At 41.7% G+C, this 27,414-nt stretch overlaps 1 protein-coding gene across 1 annotated transcript in view; it reads right to left on the bottom strand.

Moving 5' to 3' along the window:
- SNTG1 (syntrophin gamma 1) overlaps positions 1-27,414 on the bottom strand; it is a 237,163-nt gene that overhangs the window by 40,254 nt on the left and 169,495 nt on the right. The window contains exon 15 of the mRNA XM_060277843.2: positions 13,282-13,320. Coding sequence (XP_060133826.1) covers positions 13,282-13,320 — 39 coding nt within the window. The remainder of the gene's footprint in view (positions 1-13,281; positions 13,321-27,414) is intronic.

Raw genomic sequence — 27,414 nt, 5'->3', positions numbered from 1 at the left:
GCCTACCAGCATCTGTGATCAATAAAGTTGTGACCATTTCAGTTCCAGAACATTGTTGTGCCTGTTTATTCTTATGTTTCTCGTAAACATAAGGTCACGTAAACCTAAGGCCCATGAATAAGAATAGCTTAAGGGTCCCGGGCCCTAAAGAAGCCAGATTATCCTCCACCAGGGCCAGGGCTTTTTCAGTGATGGCTCCGACCTGGTGAAATGCTCTGTCCCATGAGACTAGGGCCCTGCAGGACTTGATCCCCTTCCGCAGTGCCTGTAAAACAGAGCTATTATTCCACCTGGCCTTCAGTTTGAATTAGCCTGATCCTCCATTCCCTTTCCTTTTTCTATGAAGAAACCCTTTTGGGACCCCACATTTAAACTCATCCCTGGTCTCCTTGCTGGCCCTAGTAGGACAAAATTTGGCCAGTTAGCCCTGGCGATTACTTGACGTTTACTAAACTGGGGGTTCCCCCCCCCCCAAAAAAATGACCCTGAATTTCTTGAATTTTATTGACATGGATGCTATACTTATGTTGTATTTTATGCTGTTTTTAAGCTGTTTTTTAAGTCGCTTATAATTAATGTTTCATATTTGCTGTTAGCTGCCCTAAGCCCAGTTTTCAAATTGGGAAGGGTGGTGTATAAATAAATTTATTATTATTACTATTACCCCTTCCCGGCTCCTGGGAGCTCACTGCACCTGGCCCTACAGCTGCAACATATACGTCTTAGTGTCTATTGTTGTTGATGCATGTCTAGTTTTATATAATCCAACATATCTATAAAGTAAGAAATCATCAATGTGTCTTGTTTACTTGCCGCGTAACTCACTTGCCCACTGGCATAGAAACATTATTCTGTAATCCCATTCGGCTGTCAGATTTATCACTAAAAGGACCCTACTGTCCCTTTTTTTTTCAAAGGAATGCTATGGTTTGCTCAAGGATCCAGGGACATTCATTGACAGTCTCCGTAGAGCTGTTCTCCACAAATTCTTTGATATGAGTTTCCTACACATTGTGACCAAGAATTTACCATGCATCAGAGAGTGTTGTGTACTGCTTCACATTCCCCCTGAAAATCCACAGCAGACTGTTTGCTACTATAAAAATCATAGCTGTGAAAGACAAATTGAGCTGGGACTGCAAAGAAGTCCAGAAGTCTTAGTGGGCTTGGATTAATTTAATAGTGTTGAGGCAGCAGGGATAAAGTATGCTTTGGGTAAGTCTTTTGGATATTGAATTTCCAGTGGAACTAACTTACAGGCATAACACTAATGTTTGGATAACTAAATGACCCACTCCCACCCCCTAGGAGCTTGCTCCTCATTTATTCAGGCACTACAGGGTGGCTAAGAATTGAGGGAGACCTATTTATTGCAAGATAATTCTACTTATCCTCTTTTCCTTGGCAATAAGTCATTTTGTTGTTGCTATTTAGTCTCTCTGGACCACTCTTCAATCTTGATTTCCTACTATACTGCCTGCATTCTGACTTCTGAAGCTGTTCCACTGGGACTTATCATGGTTTATGGCTCAAGATAGCTACCTTCAGCTCGATTTTCAGCCAAAGATACTGTATTGCTCTTACATGATCCATCTTCAGTCCCATTACCATTGTGTGCTGGTCTTTCTTCCCAGTATTTACAGTCAATCCACCTATCTTTTTTTTCCCTATCACATGTTTGGATTTTGAATGTGCTTCATGTTCTGGTCTTCCATATATATATATATATATATATATATATATATATATATATATATATATACATACATACACACACACACACACACACACACACACACACGAAACTCGGAAAATTAGAATATCATCAAAAAGTGCATTTATTTCAGTAACGCAATTTAAAAGGTGAAACTAATATATAAGATAGATGCATGACATGCAAAGCAAGATATGCCAAGCCTTTATTTGTTGTAATCGTAATTATTTGTCGTTGGGTGGGTCAATTATAAATGGAATGAAATTAATGAAATGTAATAGCGATGTTTATTTTTGTATTATTGTAACTATTTGTTTTATTACTGTGGAATTTCCAAAAGAAAGCATTTGTAAAAATTAAAAGAAAAATAAAACATAAGAAGTTGCATTACTGAAATAAATGCACTTTTTGACGATATTCTAATTTTCCGAGTTTCACCTGTATATATATTCCCATTCCAACATGTAAAATATTTTTGAGGAAAAGTTGATCTGCCTCAACCATTACAGAAAGGGCCATTAATCTTCTAAAAGAGAAATCAATGCCTATAATTGAAAAAGGATAAAATAATCAAGGTATATACTTCCAATTTCAAGTCTTGAAGTGATTGTGTGTGATGGCTATAGCGTAGGTACAAAAAGCACAGATAAAGATAATGAAACCTATAAACAGTGTTAAGAGGAAACTAAAGTAACTGACAGATATAGCAATCTATTACAGCAATGGTACATAAGAGTACATGTGAAATGGACTCATAACATATGTAAAATCAGCTGAATTTCATTGTAAAGCTGAAACCAAAAAGAATGTATTGTAGTTTTTGAGATCTCCAGATTATATCTCATTTCATAACTTCATCAAAGCTGAGATTAGTAATGAAGAATTTTTCATGGTTGGCAGATTCCAAAAACATATTATCTGATGCAACTCATTTAAAGTAACTTAGCAAGCAGAACTTCCAGAAATGAAGTTTATTGCTATAAGAAAGACTATCTGAGCTCCTGAACTGGTTTCATTAAATCAAGCTTTGGCCGTAAGATTTTGCTTTTTTATGCTATGAAAAAACAGAAGGCCTCACTTATTATAAAATAAACTCAAAACACTTTGCAAAAATAAAAATGCATAAAAGGAAATAAAATCAATTACATAGATTAAAACTATACAGGAAGGACAGGGAAGTACGTACTGGAAGCGGTGTCACTCTGCATGTCAAAAGAGAGTAGAAACATTCATGGGGATAAGGCTATCAATGACTGCTAGTGTCAGGGACTGGTAGGATGGGGGAAAGTGGTGGAAGCTGGTTCCTGTTAGTGGGAAACTGGCCACACCTCAGAGGAGGGGACAACCTGGGAGGTACCAGAAGCAGGAAGCTTGAGGGATGACAAAGAGGCAGGTGGCTCGGAACATTTCAGTTTGTGGCTCAGTGGTACTGGAAAGATAGCAGACAAAATGCCCAGTAAAGCAGAGAGGAACTCCCAGCTTGGCCTATCCTGTCTCCTACAATTTGTTCAGCCAACCCACAAGCAACATGTACTAATTCCTCACCAACTTAAAAAATAAAAAAAAGTTTGATGAATTCTAAGCACCTTCCCTGGTAGTTGATCATGGGATAATATTTTCCTTCCGGAAAAGCGCACAATGGATCCTTCTCAGAAATGCAGTTCATGATTCCAGAAGGTTGATGTGAAAGACAGATGAGCCTGCCATATACAGTATGTAAAATTTAGTATTTAAGGGTAGAAGACAAATGGGAGGGCGGCTGTAGATTTGGAATGGAAACTGTTGCTAGATCATTTGCAGCTTAAAATATATGCTCTCATTTATCTATGTGGCCTAGCCCCTCATTACAGCAGCACTGAATAAACTGTTTGCGTGCATATATAGCAGTATGACTTTCAGATTCTTTAAACTTCACAAAAAAATCTAACATTATTTTCAAAATAGAATAAGAGTCCTAGTGACCTGATTAAGTTAAAGTGCTTACACTGCAAATTGATTTTCCATGGAGAGCAGCAAAAACAGAAATCTGTTGATGGCTATGAGATAAGGAAATGGCTCCCAAGCAGGTGGACATGAAGCTCAATGATCAACAGGCAATTAGAGAAATCCATGGAGCAAAACTATCAATGACAAATTAAATCATATGGCTATAAAGGTAAAGGTAAAGGGACCCCTGACCATTAGGTCCAGTCGTGACCGACTCTGGGGTTGTGCGCTCATCTCGCATTATTGGCCGAGGGAGCCGGCGTGTAGCTTCCAGGTCATGTGGCCAGCATGACAAAGCCGCTTCTGGCGAACCAGAGCAGCACATGAAAACGCCGTTTACCTTCCCGCTGTAGCGGTTCCTATTTATCTACTTGCATTTTGACGTGCTTTCGAACTGCTAGGTTGGCAGGAGCTGGGACCAAGCAACAGGAGCTCACCCCGTCACAGGGATTTGAACCGCCGACCTTCTGATCAGCAAGCCCTAGGCTCAGTGGTTTAACCACAGTGCCACCTGGGTCCCTATGGCTATATGCCACCTCAAATATCAGAGGCAGTATTATTCTCAGTAGGAGTTGATAGGAACATCCTTTATATTCTCATTGTGGGTTTCCCAGAAGTTTCTTGTGTAACCTTTGGTCTGATCCAGGAAGGCATGTTTTATTTTTGGCTTATTTTCAGACAGATCTGCACAGAATTGCAGCTGAACCTCTTATTATCTTAATTTTATTGTGCTATTGTGGTAACAACCTCCTGAGCTTATGTACAAATCCATTGAAACAAGTGTGAGTTCCCCTGCATATGCACCTTTAGTACATAAATTCTAATTATTCCAAGCTGCTACTAGTAATATTTGGAAAAAATCCATATGAAATACAGCATTTTCATATTTGAAATGAGTTTTTCAAATCAATATGCTCAAGAGTGAGGCAATGTAGAACTGTAGGGCTGTGAAGCAAGAGATATCTAATTTAATTTGGTAAGCAAAGCATAAATTGTAAAAGAAGAGATGTAACCATGATTGCCATTTGGGAAGTGGAGGCAAGGCAGAAACTCAACAGATACAGTTTTTCCTAGTATAGAGACAGACAACTGTTAAAATGGGGTGGCCCTCCAGATGCTGTTGGACTACAACTCTCATGGTACCTGACCATTGGGTATGAATTGGGAGTCCTGGGGGAAAAGGGAGGGATGCAGGTTATCCACCTCTTTTGAAACATACAGAAATCCTACCAGTAACCCCACATAGATATGCTCTGTCTGAAGATCAAAACTGGCCCTCGAATCCCAGATATCTCTTGACTGGTTGCGGTTACTGGGAAACACTCTTTCTGCGTGCTCAAACACTCTTCTCTGTATTTTGCAACCCCATCCACTTTGCTTCAAGCTTGCCCACCAAACTGAAATTGACAAAACTTCCCTATACTACAGAACTAAGGAAGGACTTAATTCTCTTTTTTTGCCCCCCCCCCTTGCATTCTGTCTCTTATGCAGCATCCTTAACTACCTGCATATTTTAAGCACTAAAAACATAGGAGAATTTGTATTCTGCACTTCATTTGAGCTGCTTTTTATCCTCACGACTGCCTTCTGGGATAAGTCAGGATGAGAGATCATGACTTGCAACTCAAGGCCAAACTGTGAGCTTGGCGGCTAATTACACTTAAGAACACAGCTCAAAACAGATTTCAAAGAGTCTATCAAATCCTCAGGTGGATTAAATGATTTATATGAGATTGCTGTATAAAACCTACTGAACAATGGGCACAGTCCATATGAAGATAAGCATGTTTACACCCCATTGCACACTACAAAAGAGTGAACTGTATGCTTAAACAGAATACATGGTATTTTGAAATTCTCAATGTTAACTATGGAACACAAGTTCTTCTAAGATTTATACACAATATTTCAAAGCCAGGGAAGGAGATCTATTTTTCAGGAATCATACAATGGGCATACACATTGTCATTTCCATTGCCTTAGAAATTTCCAAAATCTTAGTCGCAAATGTTTCTATGTTGCTCTGCAATGTGAGGAAGGGAGATTGGGGCAGGGGGAGGGACGATTTGCCAGGATGGAAATTCAAAAACATGCCTATCTATCTAAACCCAAGGACAGAAATGATCTTAAGAAAGGCTTTTGAGAGAGTCAAACACTTGGCAGTGCTTTATTCATTCATCTTTTATAATTTATTTCCTAGTTCTATTCCTAAGTATACAGTCCTAACTTCTGAGGCATATTGAGAGCTTTGGACTAAGCTCACATGAGCAGGTAGTTTGACCACTAGAACTTCTATAAACTAGATGAAGCTATAGGCGGATGTACACCATATTTCATGAACTGATCAATAACAAAGACTTTAAATTGCATTGATTTAAGGCTAGGGTAGTTTATCTTTCCCCGAGCTCCCATAATAAACAGCATGACTGTTATGTTAGGCTATATATTTGGAGGTATGGGGCACTAGGTTGAATGTATTCATTATTATCTGACAGATCTTCAATACTCTAATATAATGAGAAAGTAAACTAATGCCAGATCCCCTGCAAATTATAATATGAAAGTTAACGTTATTTCTATTCACTAGTTGATGCTGAAAGCTTTTACCATACTGCAATAAAATACAGTAAGTATAAAAATCAAATGCCTTCCTGAACTTCAGCTCTTGGTGTTAAGATAAAAACAACAGCAGCAGGAAAACTAGGAGACAAGTATTATATCCTTTTCAAAGAAGGGTTTCAAAGAAGTCTATTTCCATGGCAGTTTTATCCTGGCATCACCACCCCTAGGGTTATTGCCTATGTGCTGAATCTTTTCACATTAAAGGAATACACAAGAGCATGGCATGCAATTTCATAGATAAGTGTCCTATCAATGATCCAATATTATCAGTAAGGGTATGAGTCTGAAATATCCTAGATTTCTTTGTTCTTGCATAGAGGAATAATATCCTATGACAACTGTCAGGGATGAGCCAGAGGTTTCACGACCCCCAGAGGGAGGGGGAGACTTAGGGTTGGAGGAAGGAGGAGGATAATGGGGGATAATGAGGAGAGAGCTGTTGAAGTCAGTCTAGAGGAGCAGACAGGGAGGGATACTGAGCAAGGGAATTCACAGGAGCAACAAGGGTTAAGTTCCAGTTCAGAATGGGGGGGGGGTAAGCCCACTCTCATGAGGCGTATAGAGATGAGGAGGGGCAAAAAATGGAGTGGGAGAATTCGCCATTTTCTGGACTGCTGGAAGGGTAGACACAGACCTCAGCAGAGATCTGAACTGAGTGACTCTGATGAATGATCATTATGTGCTAATGACCCATTGTAAATACTGTAAATAAATAGACTATAAAAATGTCAGGAGACTCTTGTGGTGACTGTAGCCCATCAGCCCTGACAACAACAAACCTGGCTTAACAAGATAACAATATTTGAATCAGGGATGGGGGGGGGAGTGTTGAGTGAGTAAAGCCCAAAATGCTTTTACAGGTATTATCAGCTTCAATCATAAATATGGGTATACTTAGGTTGTTGGAAGATTCTGCTTATGGAGATGAATAGCAGAACTGACAACATATCAGTGCCAGATCAACAGAATGTCATCTTAGAAAAAAATGCAGTGAACATCCTATGCATACATGATACAGTACATCTTTTTGGAATTTGTTTGAACTGCTATGCTGTGGGTGAATCTAAAGAGTGAATATCAAATGGATACTGTCAAAATACTGTCTTCTTGGGTGAGTGTGCAACTAGAACATCTACACTCCATAAAATACTTTAAGGATAAAGATACCATGGCATGTTAAGAAATATTGTTTGACGAGAAATAGAGCAGGCAATAATAAAACATTTTTTCATGATTTCTATAAACTAAATTTTAACATCCTTCTTTAAATCTTAAGTGTTATGCATAGATGTACTTAAAATGTCTACATCATTGGTTCCAATTAATTGATGGAGTTTATACAGTTTCCTAAGGAATAACATTCATTTAGGCTTACTCAATGTTTTCACATTCTAAACACAAGAATTATCGATTGTGTGACCATGCAAAGAACTGTACTGGGAATGCCTAAACTGTGCCTACTAAAATTATTTCCAATCAATTCAGGTGGGCTAATTTTCAAGTGAAGCTGCTAATATGCACCCATTGTAGCAGATGAAAGCTGCTCACGTCTCAAGGATATTTCAATGAGATTTAGACGCAAGTGCATGGCTTACAATAGCACAACTTTGCTATGTATCACTATCACATGGAAGAGGATATTGATGGAACTGCTAGGTTACACTCTGAAATTTCAAGCAGCAACAAGAACAAAACCATGCTTTCCTCTCTGGATTTCCACCAATCCCTATTGAGTTTCCTTCAGATTCAAGATTCAAGGAATGTCCTATTCCTTCTACCTGGCATTTCTAGGAGCTCTCTTAATTTACCTTAACCTTCTTTGCATGAATACAGCATGCACTGCATGCCAATGTGCACAGCAAGCATTCAAGCTGACCATCTGTAGGAAAGTCCACTTGCCAAATACCAGTCTAAATGCCCAGTTAACCAACTAGATACCAGGACCCTGCACTGTTCCTGCAGAGGATCATGCACTGTGTTTTTTATTCAATAAATAAAAAACCAGGAAAGGGCAATGCTACACACATTGGGCCTAAAAGATTCTCAAACACTTGCCGTGTAACTTGGGACTCCGTGCAGAAGGACACCAAGAAAGGCATACATTCTCAAAACATGAGAAGCCTAAAGAATCCCAGACAGAAGAAATAAGGCTTCTCAGAAGAATCTAAAGCAGTAACATCTCTTTTACCTCTTTTACCTCTTTGTCTTTTACAACTCTCTTTGGGGAATTCTCTTCCTTTAAATAAAACCAAGTAAACATGTAATAACAAAGGCATTCTCAGCTCAAATCAGTGCAAAAATAATCAAACATTAGTTGCGAAAATAATCAATGCTTAGTTGCACAGACAGCTGACAGGGCAATATGAGGGAATTATCGCAGCGTAATTGACACCCTGGTGTGCACTTCTGCTTAATTTAACAGCAAGAACCCAGCTCCCCTATGCGTTTTTATACACACTTAGCAATAGTTGTTTCAACCTAGTGCCTTCCTTGTCATGATGAGCCTGATCAAAAATCTGTTTGGTGACAACAGATGGTGACGGGGCAAGTATATTCTAAGACATAAAAAAAATTCCATTGATGTCTGTCAAGAGATGCTGAGTTAAAAGTTTTTGAGAAACAACTAAGGAGAACTGAACAATTATCTCTATATAGAGTCCAATATCTCAAAGCAGTGTGTGAGTGTACATACAGACAGACACCCACACATGTGGCCATACATTTTCCTTCTTCTTTAGGTATTTGACTATACTGTATATATAGAGACAATTGTTTCAATATGTAACTGGTCCCAGTAAATACCTAAAACCCTAACATTAATATTTTATTTCCTTTTTAGTTTTAACACTCTGCAAAGAGTTATAATATAAATAATGTCTACTTGAAGCTTATTATTTCACAGTGAAAACATTTGTATGTAGTCAGCTTCAACACAGATGTCTATCAGTCAGATAAATACTGTCCTATCATCTTGTCCCAGATAGCTTTACTCCTCTTTACAAACGGATCCTCAAAACACACACAAGGGGGGCAATAAATGTGATCTGCTGCAGTGACAAGGGCCTCATTAGGAATGGTAACCCCAATGCTTGCATTTTAATAAATGACACCTAACTTGACATCCCCCCAATATGTACTGCTCACCTTTAACCCCTGCTCTTTGGTGTTGTTTGAGCAGTCAGTGGGGCCCAAACTTATGCAGGCCATAGTATGGAACGAGTGCAGAGCAGGACTTGAGGCAGCTCCTGCTCAGATCTGGAACCATCCTGGGCATGTGCTAATGTGCTAAGGGCTGGGACAAATATTTTCCATCATTGTCCTTATATAACGACTACCAGGAGGAAAAAAAAGAGGGAGCCCGCATGCCAGGAAAGATCAGTGGGATACACTGAATTGACTTATAGCTGCACAGATGACCAGTCAAACAAGACTTCTAAGACAACCGCAACCTCATTTTTCATATATGGGATACGTGGATGCTGGTTTATTTGAAGATGAGTGCAAGAATTCTCACAAGGAAAAATCTGTGCAGGGGAGCACTGTCAAAAGTAGCATATGCTCTTGTTCAAAGTCTATTATATAACAGTTACAGGTAGGTAGCCGTGTTGGTCTGAGTCGAAACCAAATAAAATTAAAAAATTTCTTCAGTAGCACCTTAAAGACCAAAGTTTTTATTTTGGTATGAGCTTTCGTGTGCATGCACACTTCTTCAGATACCTGAACATGGCTATCATATCCATGTGATATGATCTGAAGAAGTGTGCATGCACACGAAAGCTCATACCAAAATAAAAACTTAGTTGGTCTTTAAGGTGCTACTGAAGGATTTTACTTTATTTTATTATATAACAGTGAAAGCAGAGCCTTTGAAGTCTATGAATAATGTTAGAATTTCTGCTCTACAAAGATGTAGGATTGATATGTCTCTACAAAATGCAGTGGAGGGCTCACCAAGAAATAGGTGACCTTCAGGTGGCCTTTCCCCAGCTATAGCATTACATCTGCAATATAAGATAATAACACTAACCTGCCTTAAAGTTCTGTTGCAAAAATTACAACACATGTGAAGCACATTAACCAAATTTCATAAACACAGTTATAATTTCCCCATCTAGTGGAGAAGGCTGCCTCAACATCTGGTAGCTGAAGGAGATGACTGCCTCTAGATCAGGCATAGGCAACCTTGGCTCTCCAGATGTTTTGGAACTACAACTCCCATGATCCCTAGCTAACAGGGGCAGTGGTCAGGGATAGTACCACTGTATTCTGCTCTGGTCAGACCTCACCTGGAGTACTGTGTCCAGTTCTGGGCACCACAGTTCAAGAAGGATACTGACAACGTGTCCAGAGGAGGGCAACCAAAATGGTCAAAGGCTTGGAAATGATGCCTTATGAGGAACGGCTTAGGGAGCTGGGCCTGTTTAGCCTGGAGAAGAGAAGGTTAAGGGGTGATATGATAGCCATGTTCAAATATATTAAAGGATGCCAGGGCAGTCTCGAGCAGGTCGGGCACCCTGGCGCTGCAGGGCGGAGATCGCTCCGGTGCTCCCGCCCTCGCAGGGCACAGTATGGCTTCTGCGCGGCTTTGCCGCGCAGAGCCCCACCTACCGGCCCAGAACCCTGGCACCCCCCACCACCGGGACTCTACCTAGAGCCGGCCCTAAAGGATGCCATATAGAGGAGGGAGAAAGGTTGTTTTCTGCTGCTCCAGAGAAGCAGTTACGGAGCAATGGATTCAAACTACAAGAAAAAAGATTCCACCTAAACATTAGGAAGAACTTCCTGACAGTAAGAGCTGTTCAATATTGGAATTTGCTGCCAAGGAGTGTGGTGGAGTCTCCTTCTTTGGAGGTCTTTAAGCGGAGGCGTGGCAGCCATATGTCAGGAATGCTTTGATGGTGTCTCCTGCTTGGCAGGGGGTTGGACTGGATGGCCCTTGTGGTCTCTTCCAACTCTATGATTCTATGATTCTATACGCAAAAGCAAAAATCCAGCATGTCTGACCAGCTTGCATGTTGCTTGTATCTGGTTCAGAAAATAACAAGAAACAGGAAGGGGACAGTCAACGCAAAAAGGATCTGGAAACCTTGAGGAGATTAAATTGTGCATCTGTTTATTTTTAAGAAAATGTTTACACTAACTTTTTGAATTCACCACCACTTATTACTGTTCCCATCTCTCCCAGGTACTGACATTTTCTGTCACTGATAAACAGCTGCTCAGCAGTGATGAATTCCAAGGAAATGAAGCACACCTGCGTTTCTCTGGCCTAACTTGGCAGACCAAATATAGAAACCCTTATATGTCACCTTGACATTTTCTAATTGCAGTGCTCTTGGAGCCTCCTTTCATGGAAAGAAATGGAAATTTCCCTCCCCCACTATCATTTCCCTCTAGTGCTGTAATGCTTTCAGATGGTGAGCTCCTTTTGCCCCAGGACAGTGTCTGGAGATCTATTACCAAGCTTGAAAATTCATGCTATAGAATGAATCACAAGGTGTTTATAAGAATAACTGAGGAGGCATTTGAGGGGCTAGAAGAAGACTCATATATAACTTAATAAAATAAAACATGTGACTAAACAAGCTGAGTTGAAAGAAATCCAGAACAAGTGAGACAATAGCTTTTTATGGAGACAACAACTTGAAACAACAATTCTTTCAAAATTGGGTTATCAGGAGTTTCAGGGTTCGACTTTTTAAAAAAAGAGAGACAAAAAGAAAAGAACCAAAAGACCTTTCATTAGATCCTTACAGTATTTTAAATGACAGCATTGCTTGAAAACAACAGCCACACATCTAACTCCTCCTCTGTAGCATATGACATCACAACATGACATCATGATGCCCTGTAGTTTCCTGCCTTCAATCCACATAATTTTTTAAAAAATACGAACACCTTTACAATACCACCCGATTCTGATGATTATTTTTTTTGCTGTTATTTTGGATATAAATCCAAATTATATGCAATGTTATGCAACACTTAGACAGTAATTAAAATCCATGACCCTACACTCTTCCATACAAAAAGAGAAGCTACCAGCATCTATTTTCACCCATGCAAACAGCTCATGGAAGAAACAACCTCACATGCTGAATCCAGTACTATGCAATGTCTAGATCACAACAATCTGCTTTAATTTTATGAATGACATAAAAAAAATTAAATGTATTAGAGGCATTCTACAGTACCTTTTTTGTTCCTCTGGTTCACTCTGGTCTAATTAGGATTTTGATTTGACAATGAAAATTTCTTAAAAGAAACCAGGAACTTGAAGGCCATGTGCAATTTTCTGTGGCTTTCTTTCCATTCAATTTATTTGTGTCTTTTCCTCTCCCTACATTACCAAAGCATACACATTTTCTATGACTGCAAAAGAGCAATCTTGAAGCGACTGTATGTAAGAGTGCATCAAGATGCTTTTTGTATAGTGTTTTACTAAGGCATTTATGTATTTATGCAGCCATATTTACAATCAAATTAACTTTTCTTTTTTGAGGTTTTTTGTCAGTTTGCATAACTAAAACACACCACACACAAAACTTGAAACTACCATGCACACGATTAAGTTTCCCTTTATTGCAGTGTTCAACTTTGGAAATGCCACCAAATAATTTAGGACTCCAAAATCCAGAGTGAAATTCAGAAGCATCTCTGAATGTTGTGTTATCTATAGTCCTTCTGGCTGTTAATTTTGTGAAATGGGATGCACTATTGAAAGAGTCAGCCTAGTACCTAAAGATACATAATGATGGCACCAGGTGAGTCCCCTGGGGAGAGCATTCCACAAACTGGGAGCCACTGTAGAAAAGGCCCATTCTCATGTTGCCACCCTCCAGACCTCTAGTGGAGGGGAACACATGAAGAAGGGCTTCAGACAATGATTGAAGGGTTATATGGCCAGAGATAGAACAATTGGATATTAAGGTTTCAAAATATATTTTTTCTTCTCTTACCTGCTGGTTTACGGGAAAATTCCTGTTGATTTTTTTAATCTATAAAAGTGAATACAGAAATTGATTAATAAATAAGCATACTCAACTATGAAAATCAGGCACATTACACGCCCATTGGCATTGTGATAGATTTACTTTGTGAAATGATTCAAAGCCTACCAAAAGATGCTGACAGAGTTGGTTTTGTGCAGATTTTTAGGGATTCAATATTTCTAAATGTAGTGCATTTCTGAATGTGACAATGGGTGGAATTCAACACTGTGTACAAACGCTCTATCTGTGCAAGCACATCAGCTTGCCAATGAAATGAGCCCAGTTCCCCCTGCACACTGTTCTGGGGGTCTTCCCCAATTATGGGGTTACATGTAGTGGGGGGGGGGGGAAGTCCCATTGTGCAAGTGCATTGTGCAGGACAGGTTCATTAAGTGAACTGTGCCCAATGTATGCCTAGGTATTCTGTAAACCACTGTTTTCCTTTGATTTACTTATACTCTATACATTTAATTTTGTTGCACATTAGGGCTGGTGTTCTTGTAAACCTGAAAATATTTCAGAGTTTGAACTGCTAACATTTACTAACAGAATAAAATATATGTTTGTATTCAAGAGAAAAGTGGACCAGAATTACAGATGAAGCCTTAAACACAAAGTGAATGATCTATATAATCAGGTTTCACATGCATCTATTCTTTAATTAATCAAGTTATACATTTGGATAGCAACATTGCACAGGTAGTAGTAGATCATCATTATTAACCAAGCTCTTATGAGTTCCAAGAAATAAGGATAACGTACAGTAGTTTTATTTGGATGGGGCTTTACATACAATTTCTAGAGCTAACTCTAAACTAAATCAATTGATTTTGTCTCTCAGCAGAAAGTGAAAAAAATGTAAGTAAGGCAAGCTTGATAAGAAGGATACTTCAAACACTTTTGGTATAGTATACAAGACTCTGAAATAAAAGGATATCACATATAAACATGTCTGTGACATAGGTACTTCTTTATGACAGCATACAAAAATAGGTTCTTTTTCAGCCCTACATGTGTTCTATGGAGCCAAAGCACCACAACTCAAGATTGCTAAATGATGTCAGGAACTCACAAAATACGAAACAAGGCATATTTAACAACATAACCTAAAGAGCTATTAAAAGCTAGAGGCTCTATCCCAATTTAATCCAACTGAGAGTAGATCCATTGAAATTACAGTCATACCTCAGTATAAGTACGCTTCGGTTTGAGTACTTTCAGTTTAAGTACTCCGTGGATGTGTTAGTCTGCCTGGATTAATGGACTAGTACAGTGAAGATGGCTCACAACATTCTACCAATCTGAAAACTACTTGGTCAGCTAATGGCATGCAAATTACTTCATCCTCTCAGCTTTTTGGAAGCCCCTGCCATCGTGTGGCCTCAGTTACCCAGTCAAACCAACAAGCTACTCCTGGAGATGAAGGCTTTGCATCTTGGAGGTAAAAGCTTTCTGCACGTATGGAGAAAGGGAATATGGGAAAACTTTTTGCAGCAATATCCAGAAGTGACAAAGACTCTGTGACATTCTTCCAGAGGTGTGCCAAGAGTGCTAGCAGCACCATCAGCTGTAAACAAAGGGATGAACTGGAACGAAACTCCCAGTCTCTCTAGGCATCTCTCACTTGTCAGTAAAATGAACACACATTTAACAAGATACAGCTTGACCCAAGACTGTCAAGAATGACATAAACTCAAATGATTTTCACTTTGTTTTTGTTTTTAAAAAAATAAATATTTTGATGAAGGCAGGATGAATACTGAGGAAATGTAGAGATAATAGTGTGCAAATCTAACACATTTTAACTGTATTATAGCCAGTATAATTTCCTCTGGGAGCTTTCATTCAGGAGCATCTATCACATAGAAACTTCTAGTTCTGGGAACTATAATAGCATGCTTACTACCTAAAATTTACCTTTGTTTGAGATGCACACATAAAATTGTAAAATCCCAACTGACAAGCCACTTTTCGAAACTATATTATCATTTGATAAGTCACCTATGGAACACTATTTTGCATAAGCAACGTGCTACGGAAGCAAACTTTAAAGTACAAAACATGTGACTCTGAAATGATCAAGAATAGTTTCCAGTGATGTTTTTGTTCTCATTTATTCTCATTGTCAATACAGGTCCTATGTTGCCCTTATAATGCTGCTTTTCACCTGCAAAGGAGCTACCATTCTGACAAAAAGTTTTACTGAACATGCACTAAAGCAATATGTGCCTTTGACATAAAGGTAAATAATTTTTACAGTAATTTGTCTGACTATTCATAGATGGCATTCAGTCAGGAAATTCCAGGGCCACTATAAAGGAAAAATATTTCTGGCTCTACAGAAAAAAGCAACAAAATTTCATTGATTTATTAGATAGGCACTGTACATTCATTTCCACCATCCAATGTTCTTTAACTGTGTGACTGTAGCATGGCTTACTCTTGAGTGAGTGGGCATAGGATTGCTGTTTAAAGCAATCATTACCAAAACAGCCTACAATGTGCAGGGTTTTTTTCTTCAAGAAAAGAAGACATAATGCAGACTGAGGGCAAATAGGTAGAGAGATAATTTTTTGTTAAAAAAAAAACCCTAGACAGTAACCATAAAGCAGAGTAATGATTCTGCTACCTTGTGATATATGTCAAGTGAGATGGTGGATACTTTCCAGCACAGCAGTGCCAGTCCATGATGTTGTGTCACTGCAATGACCTCCGTCAGCTTGCAGCACTGGCAAAGTGCCACAGAACTGCCACAGGTTGTGACATTGCAATGGCGCTAAGGGCATTTTGTCTCCTCTAAACGGTTTTTTCCAGTTCAGCAATTCAGAAGCTATGCTAGTTAGCTTCTCCATTCAGGTAGCAGATTCATCATATGTAACAAATTAACTTTTAAACCAAGTATTTTTGTACTCTAGTAACAATTATTCATGGGCTGAAATAAGGAAATAACATGTGTTTTATTATACTGTTACATGTGCATGTCTATGATATATTTTGTAAAAACTTAACCAAGTTTTCTTTTTTTGAAAAATGCAATAAAATTATTAAAAATGGGAGATGGACATAAAAAGAGATTCATGATAGCTCAGTTACTTCATGTGGTATGGAAATATTATTATTTACCTATTATATTTCTATTCTCTTTCTTCCATTAGTAACTCAAGGAAATTTACCAAGGGTGCCCAGGCAGTCTCCTAGCCAGACACTGACAAAGCACATGGTATAGCATAATGTTCCTTCAGGCCCTGGGACCAAGGTTAAACTTCTTATAACAAACAAATAGTATTAGTGCTACACATTCTTCAATTTCATGTTAGTTTTCTTCTCTTGCAAAAGAGGTTCAGTTATTTTGAACATCCGCAGACCACTTTAAGATTTCTCTTAAATGATGGTGGGTGCAGCTGGCTGTGTGCTCCCCTTTTCCATTAAGAATGTCTCCTGGACTCTGGAGTCTGCCTGAGCTTCTTGATCTGAAAAAGCCCCATGAGAGAAGATGCTTCATGATGTCTTCCCCTGAGGTGTAACTGAAGTGCAGAAAGCTGGCTACTAAGCATCCAAAATTGGTCCACACACTGGTTTTGTTTTTAAGGGACCCTCCAAAATACACCACCACCATTTTTGCACACTGAAGTAAAAGGACTTTACTTTAAAATCCAACAGCAAACAGTTGCCATGCACACAACTGTGGTTATTCCTGCCTAAGTGTAGTACCTTACATTTGTGAGTTTTGGCCCAGTTCTCCAATCTGTTACGGACATGTTGAATTCTGATTTTATCTTCTGATGTACAAGCCACCAATCCCAGGTATTAGCTTGTATTACACTTCAGTGACCCACCTGGTCATTGTTGAGGAAAGGTTGGAACAGTTCAAAGCTTCAGATGGCTACAGTGGCTGCCTTGAAGTTCTCAGCCCTGCTGAGGTTTGTGTGTGGCAACTGTAATAAGCAGGTGCAGCAAATAATGGTGCTGACATAGGGCAAGGTATGTTGGCCTAACTATCACTTCCTATAGGACCGGTGGAGTTCTTACAACATCTGTGATTAGAAGTACTAGTCATCGAATAAGGACAATCAAAATGCTGCCAAGATGGCTAGAGTGTACATCTCTAAGGTCTCTGACTTCTTGGTATTTGTGTACAGCACTGAGGATCTGCTGAGATGCTGGAGAGCCCTGTAAATAAGAAGCAAAGGAGATGGGAACCTCTCCTGTAGGAGTTGTTAGTATACCCACTACCATGACTGGAATTTCACATTAAGGGCATCTGCCCTGTGATTTGGTGCCGAGTTGCAACATGGATTTTATTGTGCCAGAATGAAGGTATAAAGTGAAACCAAAGCACCTTTCCAGTTTTATTATCCTATTAGAAAGACCTTAGACACCAGCAGGATTAAGGTGATAGCATTATTGTGGTTGTTTCACATCAGCAACCTCCTCGATTCAAGATAACTCTCTGGTTAAAAACCAGTAATGAACATACCACCATATTATTTGCTGTTATTCAAGTACATTTGAAAACTTTCAGTATTCACAGAAGAGGGGAAAATAGAAACAGGATGGCAGAAGTTTAATATTTCACAAAAGGAAGAAGCATCAAGAAGCAAATAAAGGAATGATAAAAAAATTCCATTGTATTGGTGGCTTTATTCACAAAGATATAGCAAAAGTTTTTAAAGAACACATTCCAGGCCCTATCATTGCGATAAAAACAACAGCAGCTTTTTTCTTCTTTAAAATTCCCAAAGATGGGATACCTTCACTTTTCAGAAAACTACACAGAAAGTTACTGCTTCTGTTCTGTAATAGATTAAATGAGGGAGTAAAATGAGCAAATCTCTTGTAATTCCTATTTAATTAAACAGACTAATGTCAATATATGCACGTGTGTGTGTGTGTGTGTGTGTGTGTGTGTGTGTGTGTGTGAAAATGTCTGTGTCTCTTAAAAGCTTGAAAGGGTATTGCTTGGAATAAAACAAATGATGATTTCAACTACCTTTTTTAAAATAATCTTTTCCTTTCTGTTTCAAGTGGCTGCCATTAAAATGACCCTGAAAATATCATGCTACTATTTTTGCCCAATGATAAAGTGAGGAGACCTTTCATTATCAGGCTATGTGGCAACTGCAAGTGACAAATGCTTGGCTTCTTTCAACAGCAGCTGTAAAGTGCTTTTGTCTCTCTCTGAGGGTCTGTGACTACCTGCCCTGACAGTGTTGATAAATGGAGGGCTTATCCACACTTACCTTTCCTCTGCGTTTTCCACCGTCTACACTTCCAAGCTCTGTGTCCAAGTGCTCTTTTTGTTCTGGAGCTTTCCCTGAGAAAACCGCTGAACTGGAGCAAACTGCAATCCATGAAAACCCCGAATTTCCATTTGTTGCACTTCAGTTTTAAAGAACAGGTTTTCATGGGGAAAGCTCCGAGGTATGAAAAAAAAGTCTGGACACAGAGCTTGAAGGCATGAACTTGTGCCTAGAAAGCACAGGGCAAAAAGTAGGCGTGGATAAGTCCTGAATGAGATACCTGGAGTTCCCATCACAGCAGCACCTGTAGTGAAGTGGCTGACAGCCCCCAAAGTGTTGCTGAAAAGATAGCTTAAAATTAAAATTAGTCATCATAATTAATTTTTTCAGTTGCAATTCTTTCTATGCCAGTCAGCATAATGAGCATGGCAATTATTCCCTAAAATCAAGTCCTAACTCTTATTCTGAGGTTTAGCATGTGTGAGCAGTATTTTTACTTTCCCAAGACACCCATCATTGGGAATTATCCAATCGGTGTCCCTTTGCTGACTCAAGGCATCTTGCAAAGTGACTAGGAGGGAGGCAATTTTCAAAGATTTCACTGCCTGCTAATCTGCCCAAATTTGCTCCAGAGGGTCAGAGTACTTCAACAGCAGATTTTGGGGCTGCAAGGAGTGATCAAAACTTGATTCAATACCTGTTAACAAGCCAAACAGATACCTTCTGTCAGTAGAAGGACACCAATAAGATACCACCCCTTATTTTTGACTACTGGGTAAACTTTAGCTATTGCTGGAAATTTGACTGAAATATCTCACACAGAATTAAGAAGATACTGTACTCACCTCCCACACAGTAATGCCACTGGCTTGCAATAGCTCACTTCCCTTAAGCTAAATGATTGAAGATGCAAAGCAATTCCATGCTGAGAAATGGTGTTTTTAAAATAAATTTTAAAAAAACCAACACCACACACATCAACACGACTCATCTTCTCCAAATCCTGGGATGAATAATTTAGAGCTGCATGAATAGCAGCATTTAACATAAAGTTACGTTGATTGTATTGTAATAGCTGTGAGGCCAATACATTCCACTGATGCATTTGCTCCTTTGCAAAGGGAAATGACAACAAAACTGGCATATGCTTAAAACAAAATGTGCTTCAACCCACTGCAAGTGTAAATTAAAAATAGAATTTCGAGTAACACTCTCAAAAGTTCCACTGCATAAATTACACCTAACAGCCAGTGTCCCCAGTCTGCTGAAACATTTGTCATCATTACATATCTCCACTGTAATGAGAGTGGAACCTTCATGAAGAAACTGCTGCATGTTAACAATGCAAGCAGCTTGGAGGGTTTCATAGATGATCTACTAGACTGATCAAATGCACATCTGTTTACCTCTAGTTTTCTGAAACTGCTTTCCTCTCGCTTCTGGGAGAGCACTTTTCACACTGCACTGATAATTTACCATAGTTGAATGTTTAATCTTAAAGACATTTCAGATTTCTTTACAAGTTACAAGTGCTTTAACCATTCTGTGCCTCTACGTTTTGTTGTTTGCAAGTATTTTTTATGGATTTGTTAGGCATCTTGAACAACTTAGAAACAAGATAGAAAGGTGAAGTCATTCCCTTAAGCAAAGTTCTTTTACAAGGAACCCTAAAACCAGAACAGAAGTAGGCAGTACAGGCAATACGCAGCCAGGTTCTCTTTGAACACTCATTTAATATGGGAGAAAGGAGCTTCAGAACCTTACCTGGGCAAGATTCCCAGTGCCACTAATCTGACTGTATTGCCTGATTTCATGAATGCATATCCAGGGCCGTCTTAAGCATATCTGGCGCCCTGGCGCCGTGGTGCAAAGATCCCTCCGGTGCCCCCCCCCGCCCCGTTTCCCATCGTGGCTGTCTGGCGGGCGCAGCGCGGCGCCCCGGCGCCCTGGCACCCTGTGCCACCCAGCCTTGCCATAAGGCCGGCCCTGTGCATACCACTATCAGAGAGAACTATTTAAACTAGCTAGTATTTAACTCAGAATTCAGCCAGATCTTAAAACACACACACTTTTGATCGGAGAGATTGAACTGCTTCAAGCTGTTAAGTCCCATTTTCTTTCAATTAAATCCAGTGTTGCTTGAGATTGAGCCCAATGGTAATTGTGTGCTTAATTATTAAACAACTGTGAAACATTAGAGCTCCCCCTATCACTTGACCCACAGAGGTCAAGCTTATAGCTGCTGCAGCACAGGCACCAATTTGCACTGTTGCAGTTAATGGAGTTGAGTTGGTTGCTTCTTCCCTGCTTGCAAGTTTATGAATTCAAATTGTGAGTTACTCCAAGATTATCTGGAATATGGAGACAGATTATATTTTTGTGTGTACAGTGGAACCTCGGTTGTCGAACGTAATCTGTTCGGGAAGACGGTTCGACTTCTGAAATGTTCGACAACTGAGGTGCAATTGCCGGTCAACAAAATCAATTGAAAAAAAAATGGAGAAACACGCTTCGGAAGCCGTTCAACTTCTGAGGCATGTTAAAAAATGGAAGCATTCACTTCCATGTTTTCGGCATTCAGCTTCTGAAATGTTTGACAGCCGAGATGTTCAAAAACTGAGGTTTGACTGTATACTGTGTGTGTGTGTGTGTGTGTGCATGTGCATTCTTTAAAAACTTTCACTTTCAGAATAATAGAATTGTAGAGATGGAAGGGATCACCTAATCTAACCCCTGCTATGCAGGAATCTCAACTAAAGATCCCTGACACTGGTGTCATGTGTTTGTGTTCTGTTCCCATCACCAGTCTAGCCACAGCATTTTGCATGGACTGAAGCGTCTGGATCAGACCCAAGGGAAGCCCCATGTAGAGTGTGTTGCAGTAATCAAATCTCTAGTTTACCAGTGCATGGGCTGCAGCCTTCAATCAAGCCAGTCCAAAAGCTTGGATTTGGACATCAATAATACAAGAAATATGCAAAATAATTAAGGAAGCATTAGAAGTCACCCCAGAACTGGCCCTAATCTTCCAAGATAATAATGCCCACTCACATCATAAAGAGCTCTTAACCCACCTACTCTCAGCAGGCAGAAGCATCATAGCCAGACACTGGAGAGACCTGTCAGGAGTAAGCATGGACCAATGGTATCAAATAGTATGGGAAACAGCCTTATTAGAAAAACTAAGCAATAAGCTGAAACTGACATGGGGACAAATAGAAGATGCCTTCACCCCAGTATGGTTCTCCTTTATCACATCACAGCCCAACAAGACAACAAGAAGAATCTGCTGACAGCATACAAATCAATCTAGCTAACCTGATCCAAAAACATACATACACATAACCCACTCTCACACAAAAAACAAATCTCACTACAGCCAACCAATACAACAACCACACCCTAGGCCACCCCCAACCTCTCTCAACACCAAGGAAATGCAACAAGTGAATAGTCCCATAAAAGTGATGCTGACACAAAACCCCACACATACACTAAGTAGAAGAAGAGTAGCATTGCCACCCGACCCCACCCCACTCACCATTCCCCCCTTCCCCTCTTTTCTTCCTAACCTAACACTGTATGCAACAGTAAAGTCTCACAACAATTGAAAGTGATCTGTAGAAAACGCAACTTGAAAAAGAGACAATCCACATATTTTGGTAAACTAAGAAATCTTTAATAACATTAAAAAAACACAAACCTCGCCAATCTTTCATTTTGAATGACCTGCAGTGAGTGGGGCTTTTCAGTGTTCAGAATAAACTGTGGAAGGGCCAGGCTTCTGCCATGACTATTCCGTCCCAATATCTCAACAAATGGTGGGAGAAAGCTCAACTTTGAAAAGAGAGATGAGGCCTCCCCTGCTTAAGAGAAGTGACACAAAGGCAACATATTTTTCTCACTGGGGATCACAAGGTGTAATGAAAGTTTCGCAGTTCCTACTGGGAAACAATGCTGCAAATGTTGTTTCACCCCAGAGTTATTGTAAACCAAAACAGTAAACAGAATCCCATGCAAGGAAATCTGGAAGAATTGTTGTTGTTGTTTAGTCGTTTAGTTGTGTCCGACTCTTCGTGACCCCATGGACCATAGCACGCCAGGCACTCCTGTCTTCCACTGCCTCCCGCAGTTTGGTCAAACTCATGTTGGTAGCTTCGAGAACACTGTCCAACCATCTTGTCCTCTGTCGTCCCCTTCTCCTAGTGCCCTCCATCTTTCCCAACATCAAGGTGTTTTCCAAGGATTCTTCTCTTCTCATGAGTCACCACCAATTCTCCACCAAATCATCCAATGGTCTTCATGTGGAATAATGATCAGTCACTAAGACAGCCACATTCATGACATCTTCTGTGATCACTATGGTGCCTACACTGGGGTCCAAACATTAATGAAAAGACCCTCTGTGGGTGCTCCCACTGGCAATGGGCTGTGATCATGAAATGCTGTGTAAAAGCAGAACTTTAGACCAGAGCAATATCCCTCCAATACAAAGGACAAGTCCCTCTTCTTTTTGCCCACCCTCTTACGTTTTCTGTGGTTACTGCCATCCCACTGCCCTCTTTACAGCCTCTCCTCCATATCCAAAAGCAGCTGTTTCAAGTCACCCACCCTCTTGCCAACTTGCACAGGGCTTCAGTTTTTCAGGCTATATAAAGCATAGTGACAGGCGTCTCCAGGGTTAACCTCTCAGAAACTCAACAGGATCTTCGGAAGCCAATCAGCTGCAAAGTGTAGAAAGGGGAAGGAAAATTCCACCTGGCTCCTTGTGTTGTTTTCTGGCAATCTTTGTGCTGCAAGGATCAAAGAGCTACCAACTTAGAGCAACACTAACCGGTGCCAGAATCTCTTGCTATGACTGTGCAGCAAGCTACAAGTATTCTCTGACACAAAAACTGTAATTTACAGAGCTTAACCTTGGATTAGCTGGCCCATAAGGCTTCCAAGTAACACTTTTCACACCAGCTGAGGCTCTTCTTATCCTGCTTTATCTTGATTTGTTTTCTCTGTGCTCCACAAAGGCATGGTGAGTCCATCTCTGCATCTCAGTGAGCTTATCTTGACACTCTTGCCAAGAGCACATAAGAACACATTTCAAATACAGATCAGAAAATATGCTGTGCTTCAGCTTGTTTAAATGTTTGCAGATATCCTCAATAACTGTTTTGCCATTCTGACACAGCTTGTCAGGTGACACTGCAATCATTGGCAACCCAAGCAAAATTATACACTGCACTGAGGTGGCAAAAAAATTGTTAACCTCAGTTTAATGTATGCCAGAAGCCGCCTTGTTTCAGTTAGTTCAATCACAGACATTTCTAGCAGCATTCTTTTGTTGATAAACATTATATTTTCTTGTGACTCTGTGGCTAAATGCCCTTTTCTTCGTCCTCAAATGTCCCTGTATAGCGGAATGCTCAATTCCTGCTTATGCTGTCAAATATTCAATTCTTCCTGCCGACTAACATTTAAAAGAACATTATGATTAGATTACAGATCAATTCCCCATCAGACAAAAAAGACATTAAGGGAGCTAGGGGACTCAGTCACAGAAAAGAAGGGGTAATTTCATTCTGGCAAGACATTAACTATGAGCATTTAGCTTTATGACATTTCGCAATAATTGGCCATATAAGAACTACTTGATACTCCTTTCTTATCACTGAGTTGTATGAGATGCTGCACTAGCAGAGTCCCAGCCCTTCATCCGGGGTGGGGGTGGGGGGATGAAGCAATTCCCTGGTGCTTGGACAACAACCCAACCCTGGCTCTGACCTTCGGAGTCTAATTTTGGCTCTGTAATGCATATGGTATTACAGTATTATCAGAAACAAGGAGTAGAGTCATAGTAACATAAAAAGAGCAATGATGGATCCCACCTAGCCCAGACTTCTGTTCCCATAGTATCCAAATAAATGCCTATGGGAAGCTCACAAGCAGGACATGAGCACAACTGTGCTCTCCTGCTGCTTCTCCCCAGCAACTGGTAATCAAGTGTCTGTTCTGAATCTCCTACTGTTCAACTTCATTGGATGGCCTCAGGTTCTAGCATCAGGAGGAAGAACACCTTTTCACCTATCCACTTTCTCTAAATCATCTATATTTTATAAGGCTTCTGTCACAGTGGCCGGATCAGGCTACTTCAGAGTAACGACGCTACGCAGCTCTGCATTTTATTCTTTTATTGGTGCTGCGTATTTACAGTGAGGAATTCATTGCTATTTACACAGAGTGATGTTGTCAGTCGCTTTCAGAACCTCCGAATGACTTTTGGCGCGTCTTTCCCCAACACAAAAGCTTTGGAAGCCCCATCCTCTTTCCCCTCCTCTTCCTGCGTAATTCTGGAGTTGGGGGGATGGGTCTCCCCTCCTTCTTGGCCCCTTCCTGTTCCACCTGGGACCCTGGCTCCGCTACCTTGCCTGAGCCTCGGACCCGACTTCCTGCTTCCCCGCTGGAATCGGAGCTTCCTCTGCTTTCCCCTGTGCTCGGGGCTGGGCTTGAACTCAGGAGGGGAGGGACTTCGCGATATCCCCTGTCCCTCACATCCACCCCCCTTCCAAGCTCCCCTTCTCCCCTCCCCAGGTCCCCCCCAGGTGTCGGTGACGACTGGAAGCCTAAGAACTCAGTGCTTTCCGAGCCCGTTGGTGTGAACACCTCCGCCCAGTCCTGCGAGGCTCCCCCTTCCGCCTGGGAGGACTGGAATCCCAAAAAGTCCGTGGCGTCCGAGCTGGTGGGGGTAAAAATGTGCTGCCAATCTGCTTCTGCCTCTGACTGGGTGGATCTCGGTGACACCCATACCTCGTCTCCCGAATCCTCAAACTCCGCTTCCCAGCGCCATGGTGAGCTGCTCTCCCTTGCCTCCTCCTCCTCCCCCTCCCTTTCCATGTGCCAGGGCTTGGGTCTGTGGGGATAGAGGGCGTGAAATTCTTCCACCAAGAATTCCTCCTGTATCTGAGTGGCTGGGACCCATTCATTCTGGGACGGTGGAGCATCCTCCCATGCCATGAGGTACTCCAGGCCCCCCACCCCTCTCCGTGAATCAAGGATGGCCGTGGCCTCATTGAGTTGCTCCCTGCCTTCCCTCTCCCCCCCTCCCTCGGGGGTTTGTTCGCTGTCTCGGAGCCTGCTGCTTTCCCTGTACGGCGACAGCAGCGATCTATGAAACACTGGATGCACCCTCATATCCTCTGGCAGTGCCAGCCTGTATGCCACCGGGTTGACCTGTTGCGTGACCGTGAAGGGGCCCAGCCGTCTGGGTGCCAGCTTTTTGCACCTCCCTCTGGTGGGAAGGCCCTCCGAGGACAACCAAACCTTGTCCCCCACCCTGATGACCTCCCCTTGTCGCCTGTGGCGATCTGCCCCCTTTTTGTACGCTTCCTTGGCCCTCTCCAAGTGTTCTCTGAGCTGCTGGTGCACCGTTTCCAGTTCCTCTGCCCAATCCTCAGCCTGTGGGCCCTCCTCCTCCTCCTCCCCCTCCCTCTCTGGGAAAGATCTGAGGTCGCGCCCGTAATTGGCCTTAAAGGGCGACACCCCTGTGGAGACGTGCACTGCATTGTTGTAGGCAAATTCTGCCAGTGGCAGGCGATCCACCCAGTCCGTTTGCCGCTGGCTGACGTAGCATCTCAGGTACTGCTGCAGAATGGCGTTGACCCTCTCCGCCTGTCCATTGGTCTGCGGGTGTCTAGCCGTCGACAAGCTGACCTCCACCTGCAGGAGGTTCATGAGCCGCCGCCAGAACCTGGAAACAAATTGGCGGCCACGATCCGAAATAACCCTTAAAGGTAATCCATGCAGTCTGAATACGTGATCAACAAACAGTTTGGCTGTCTCTTCTGCAGAGACCGCCCTGGCACACGGTATAAAGTGGCACATTTTGGACATGAGGTCCACCACCACCAACACTGCGGTCTTGCCCCTGGAAGAAGGCAGATCTGTGATGAAGTCCATGGACACCACTTCCCACGGCCTGTGTGGTGTGGCTAAGGGCTCCAGCAATCCTGCTGGCGCTGCTCTGACCACCTTTGCCCTCTGGCAGGTGTCACAGCCCCGTACATAGTCTCGAACATCTTCCCTCACCCCTGGCCACCAGAAGTGTCTCATGACTAGGTGAGCGGTTTTGTCCCTTCCAAAATGACCCGCCGTTGGGTTGTCGTGCATCTGCTTGAGGACCGTACGTCGAAGCTGGGTGGTGGGCAGGTACAGTGCACCCTTGTAGAAAAGCAGCCCCCTGCGTTCTGCAAAGTCTTTTGCCTGCTCCCTCCCCCCTCTCAGTTCTCTGAAGATGCGGTTGGCAAATTCATCCGCTGCCGTCAGTGCTGTGAGTTCTGCCTCGCTCACCACTGCTGCTCCGCAGGACCATGCTGACGGGGGGAAAATGTGCCTTGGTGCTGGTGGCGCCTCCTCCTCCATGTACTCTGGCTTGCGGGAGAGGGCATCCGCCCTGACATTCTGCTCCCCCGGGATGTAGTGGATGGAGAAGTTGAAGTTCGAGAAGAACTCTGCCCACCGTATCTGCCGCTGGTTGAGCACCCTGGCCGTTCTCCAGAACTCCAGGTTCTTGTGGTCCGTGCACACCTGGATGGGGTGCTTGGCGCCCACCAGGAAGTGTCTCCAGTGCCGGAACGCAGCGTGGATCGCAAGAAGTTCCCTGTCAAACACTGTGTAGTTTCTCTCTGGCTGGGTCAGCTTCCTGGAGAAGAAGGCACAGGGTCTCCACTCCCTGTTGGCGTCCAGTTGCAGCAAAATTGCGCCCACAGCTTTTTCCGAAGCATCTGTCTCAATGCGTAGGGGCGCATCCTGCACCACGTGGAACAGGTTCTGGTCTGAGGCGAACACCCTCTTGAGGCTTTCGAACGCTGCC

This window comes from Zootoca vivipara, chromosome 8, assembly GCF_965207765.1.
Source record: "Zootoca vivipara chromosome 8, rZooViv2.hap1.1, whole genome shotgun sequence".
Taxonomy (NCBI): Eukaryota; Metazoa; Chordata; class Lepidosauria; order Squamata; family Lacertidae; genus Zootoca; species Zootoca vivipara.
Note: the sequence above shows the minus strand (reverse complement) of the source record. Positions and strands in the feature narration are given on the sequence as shown.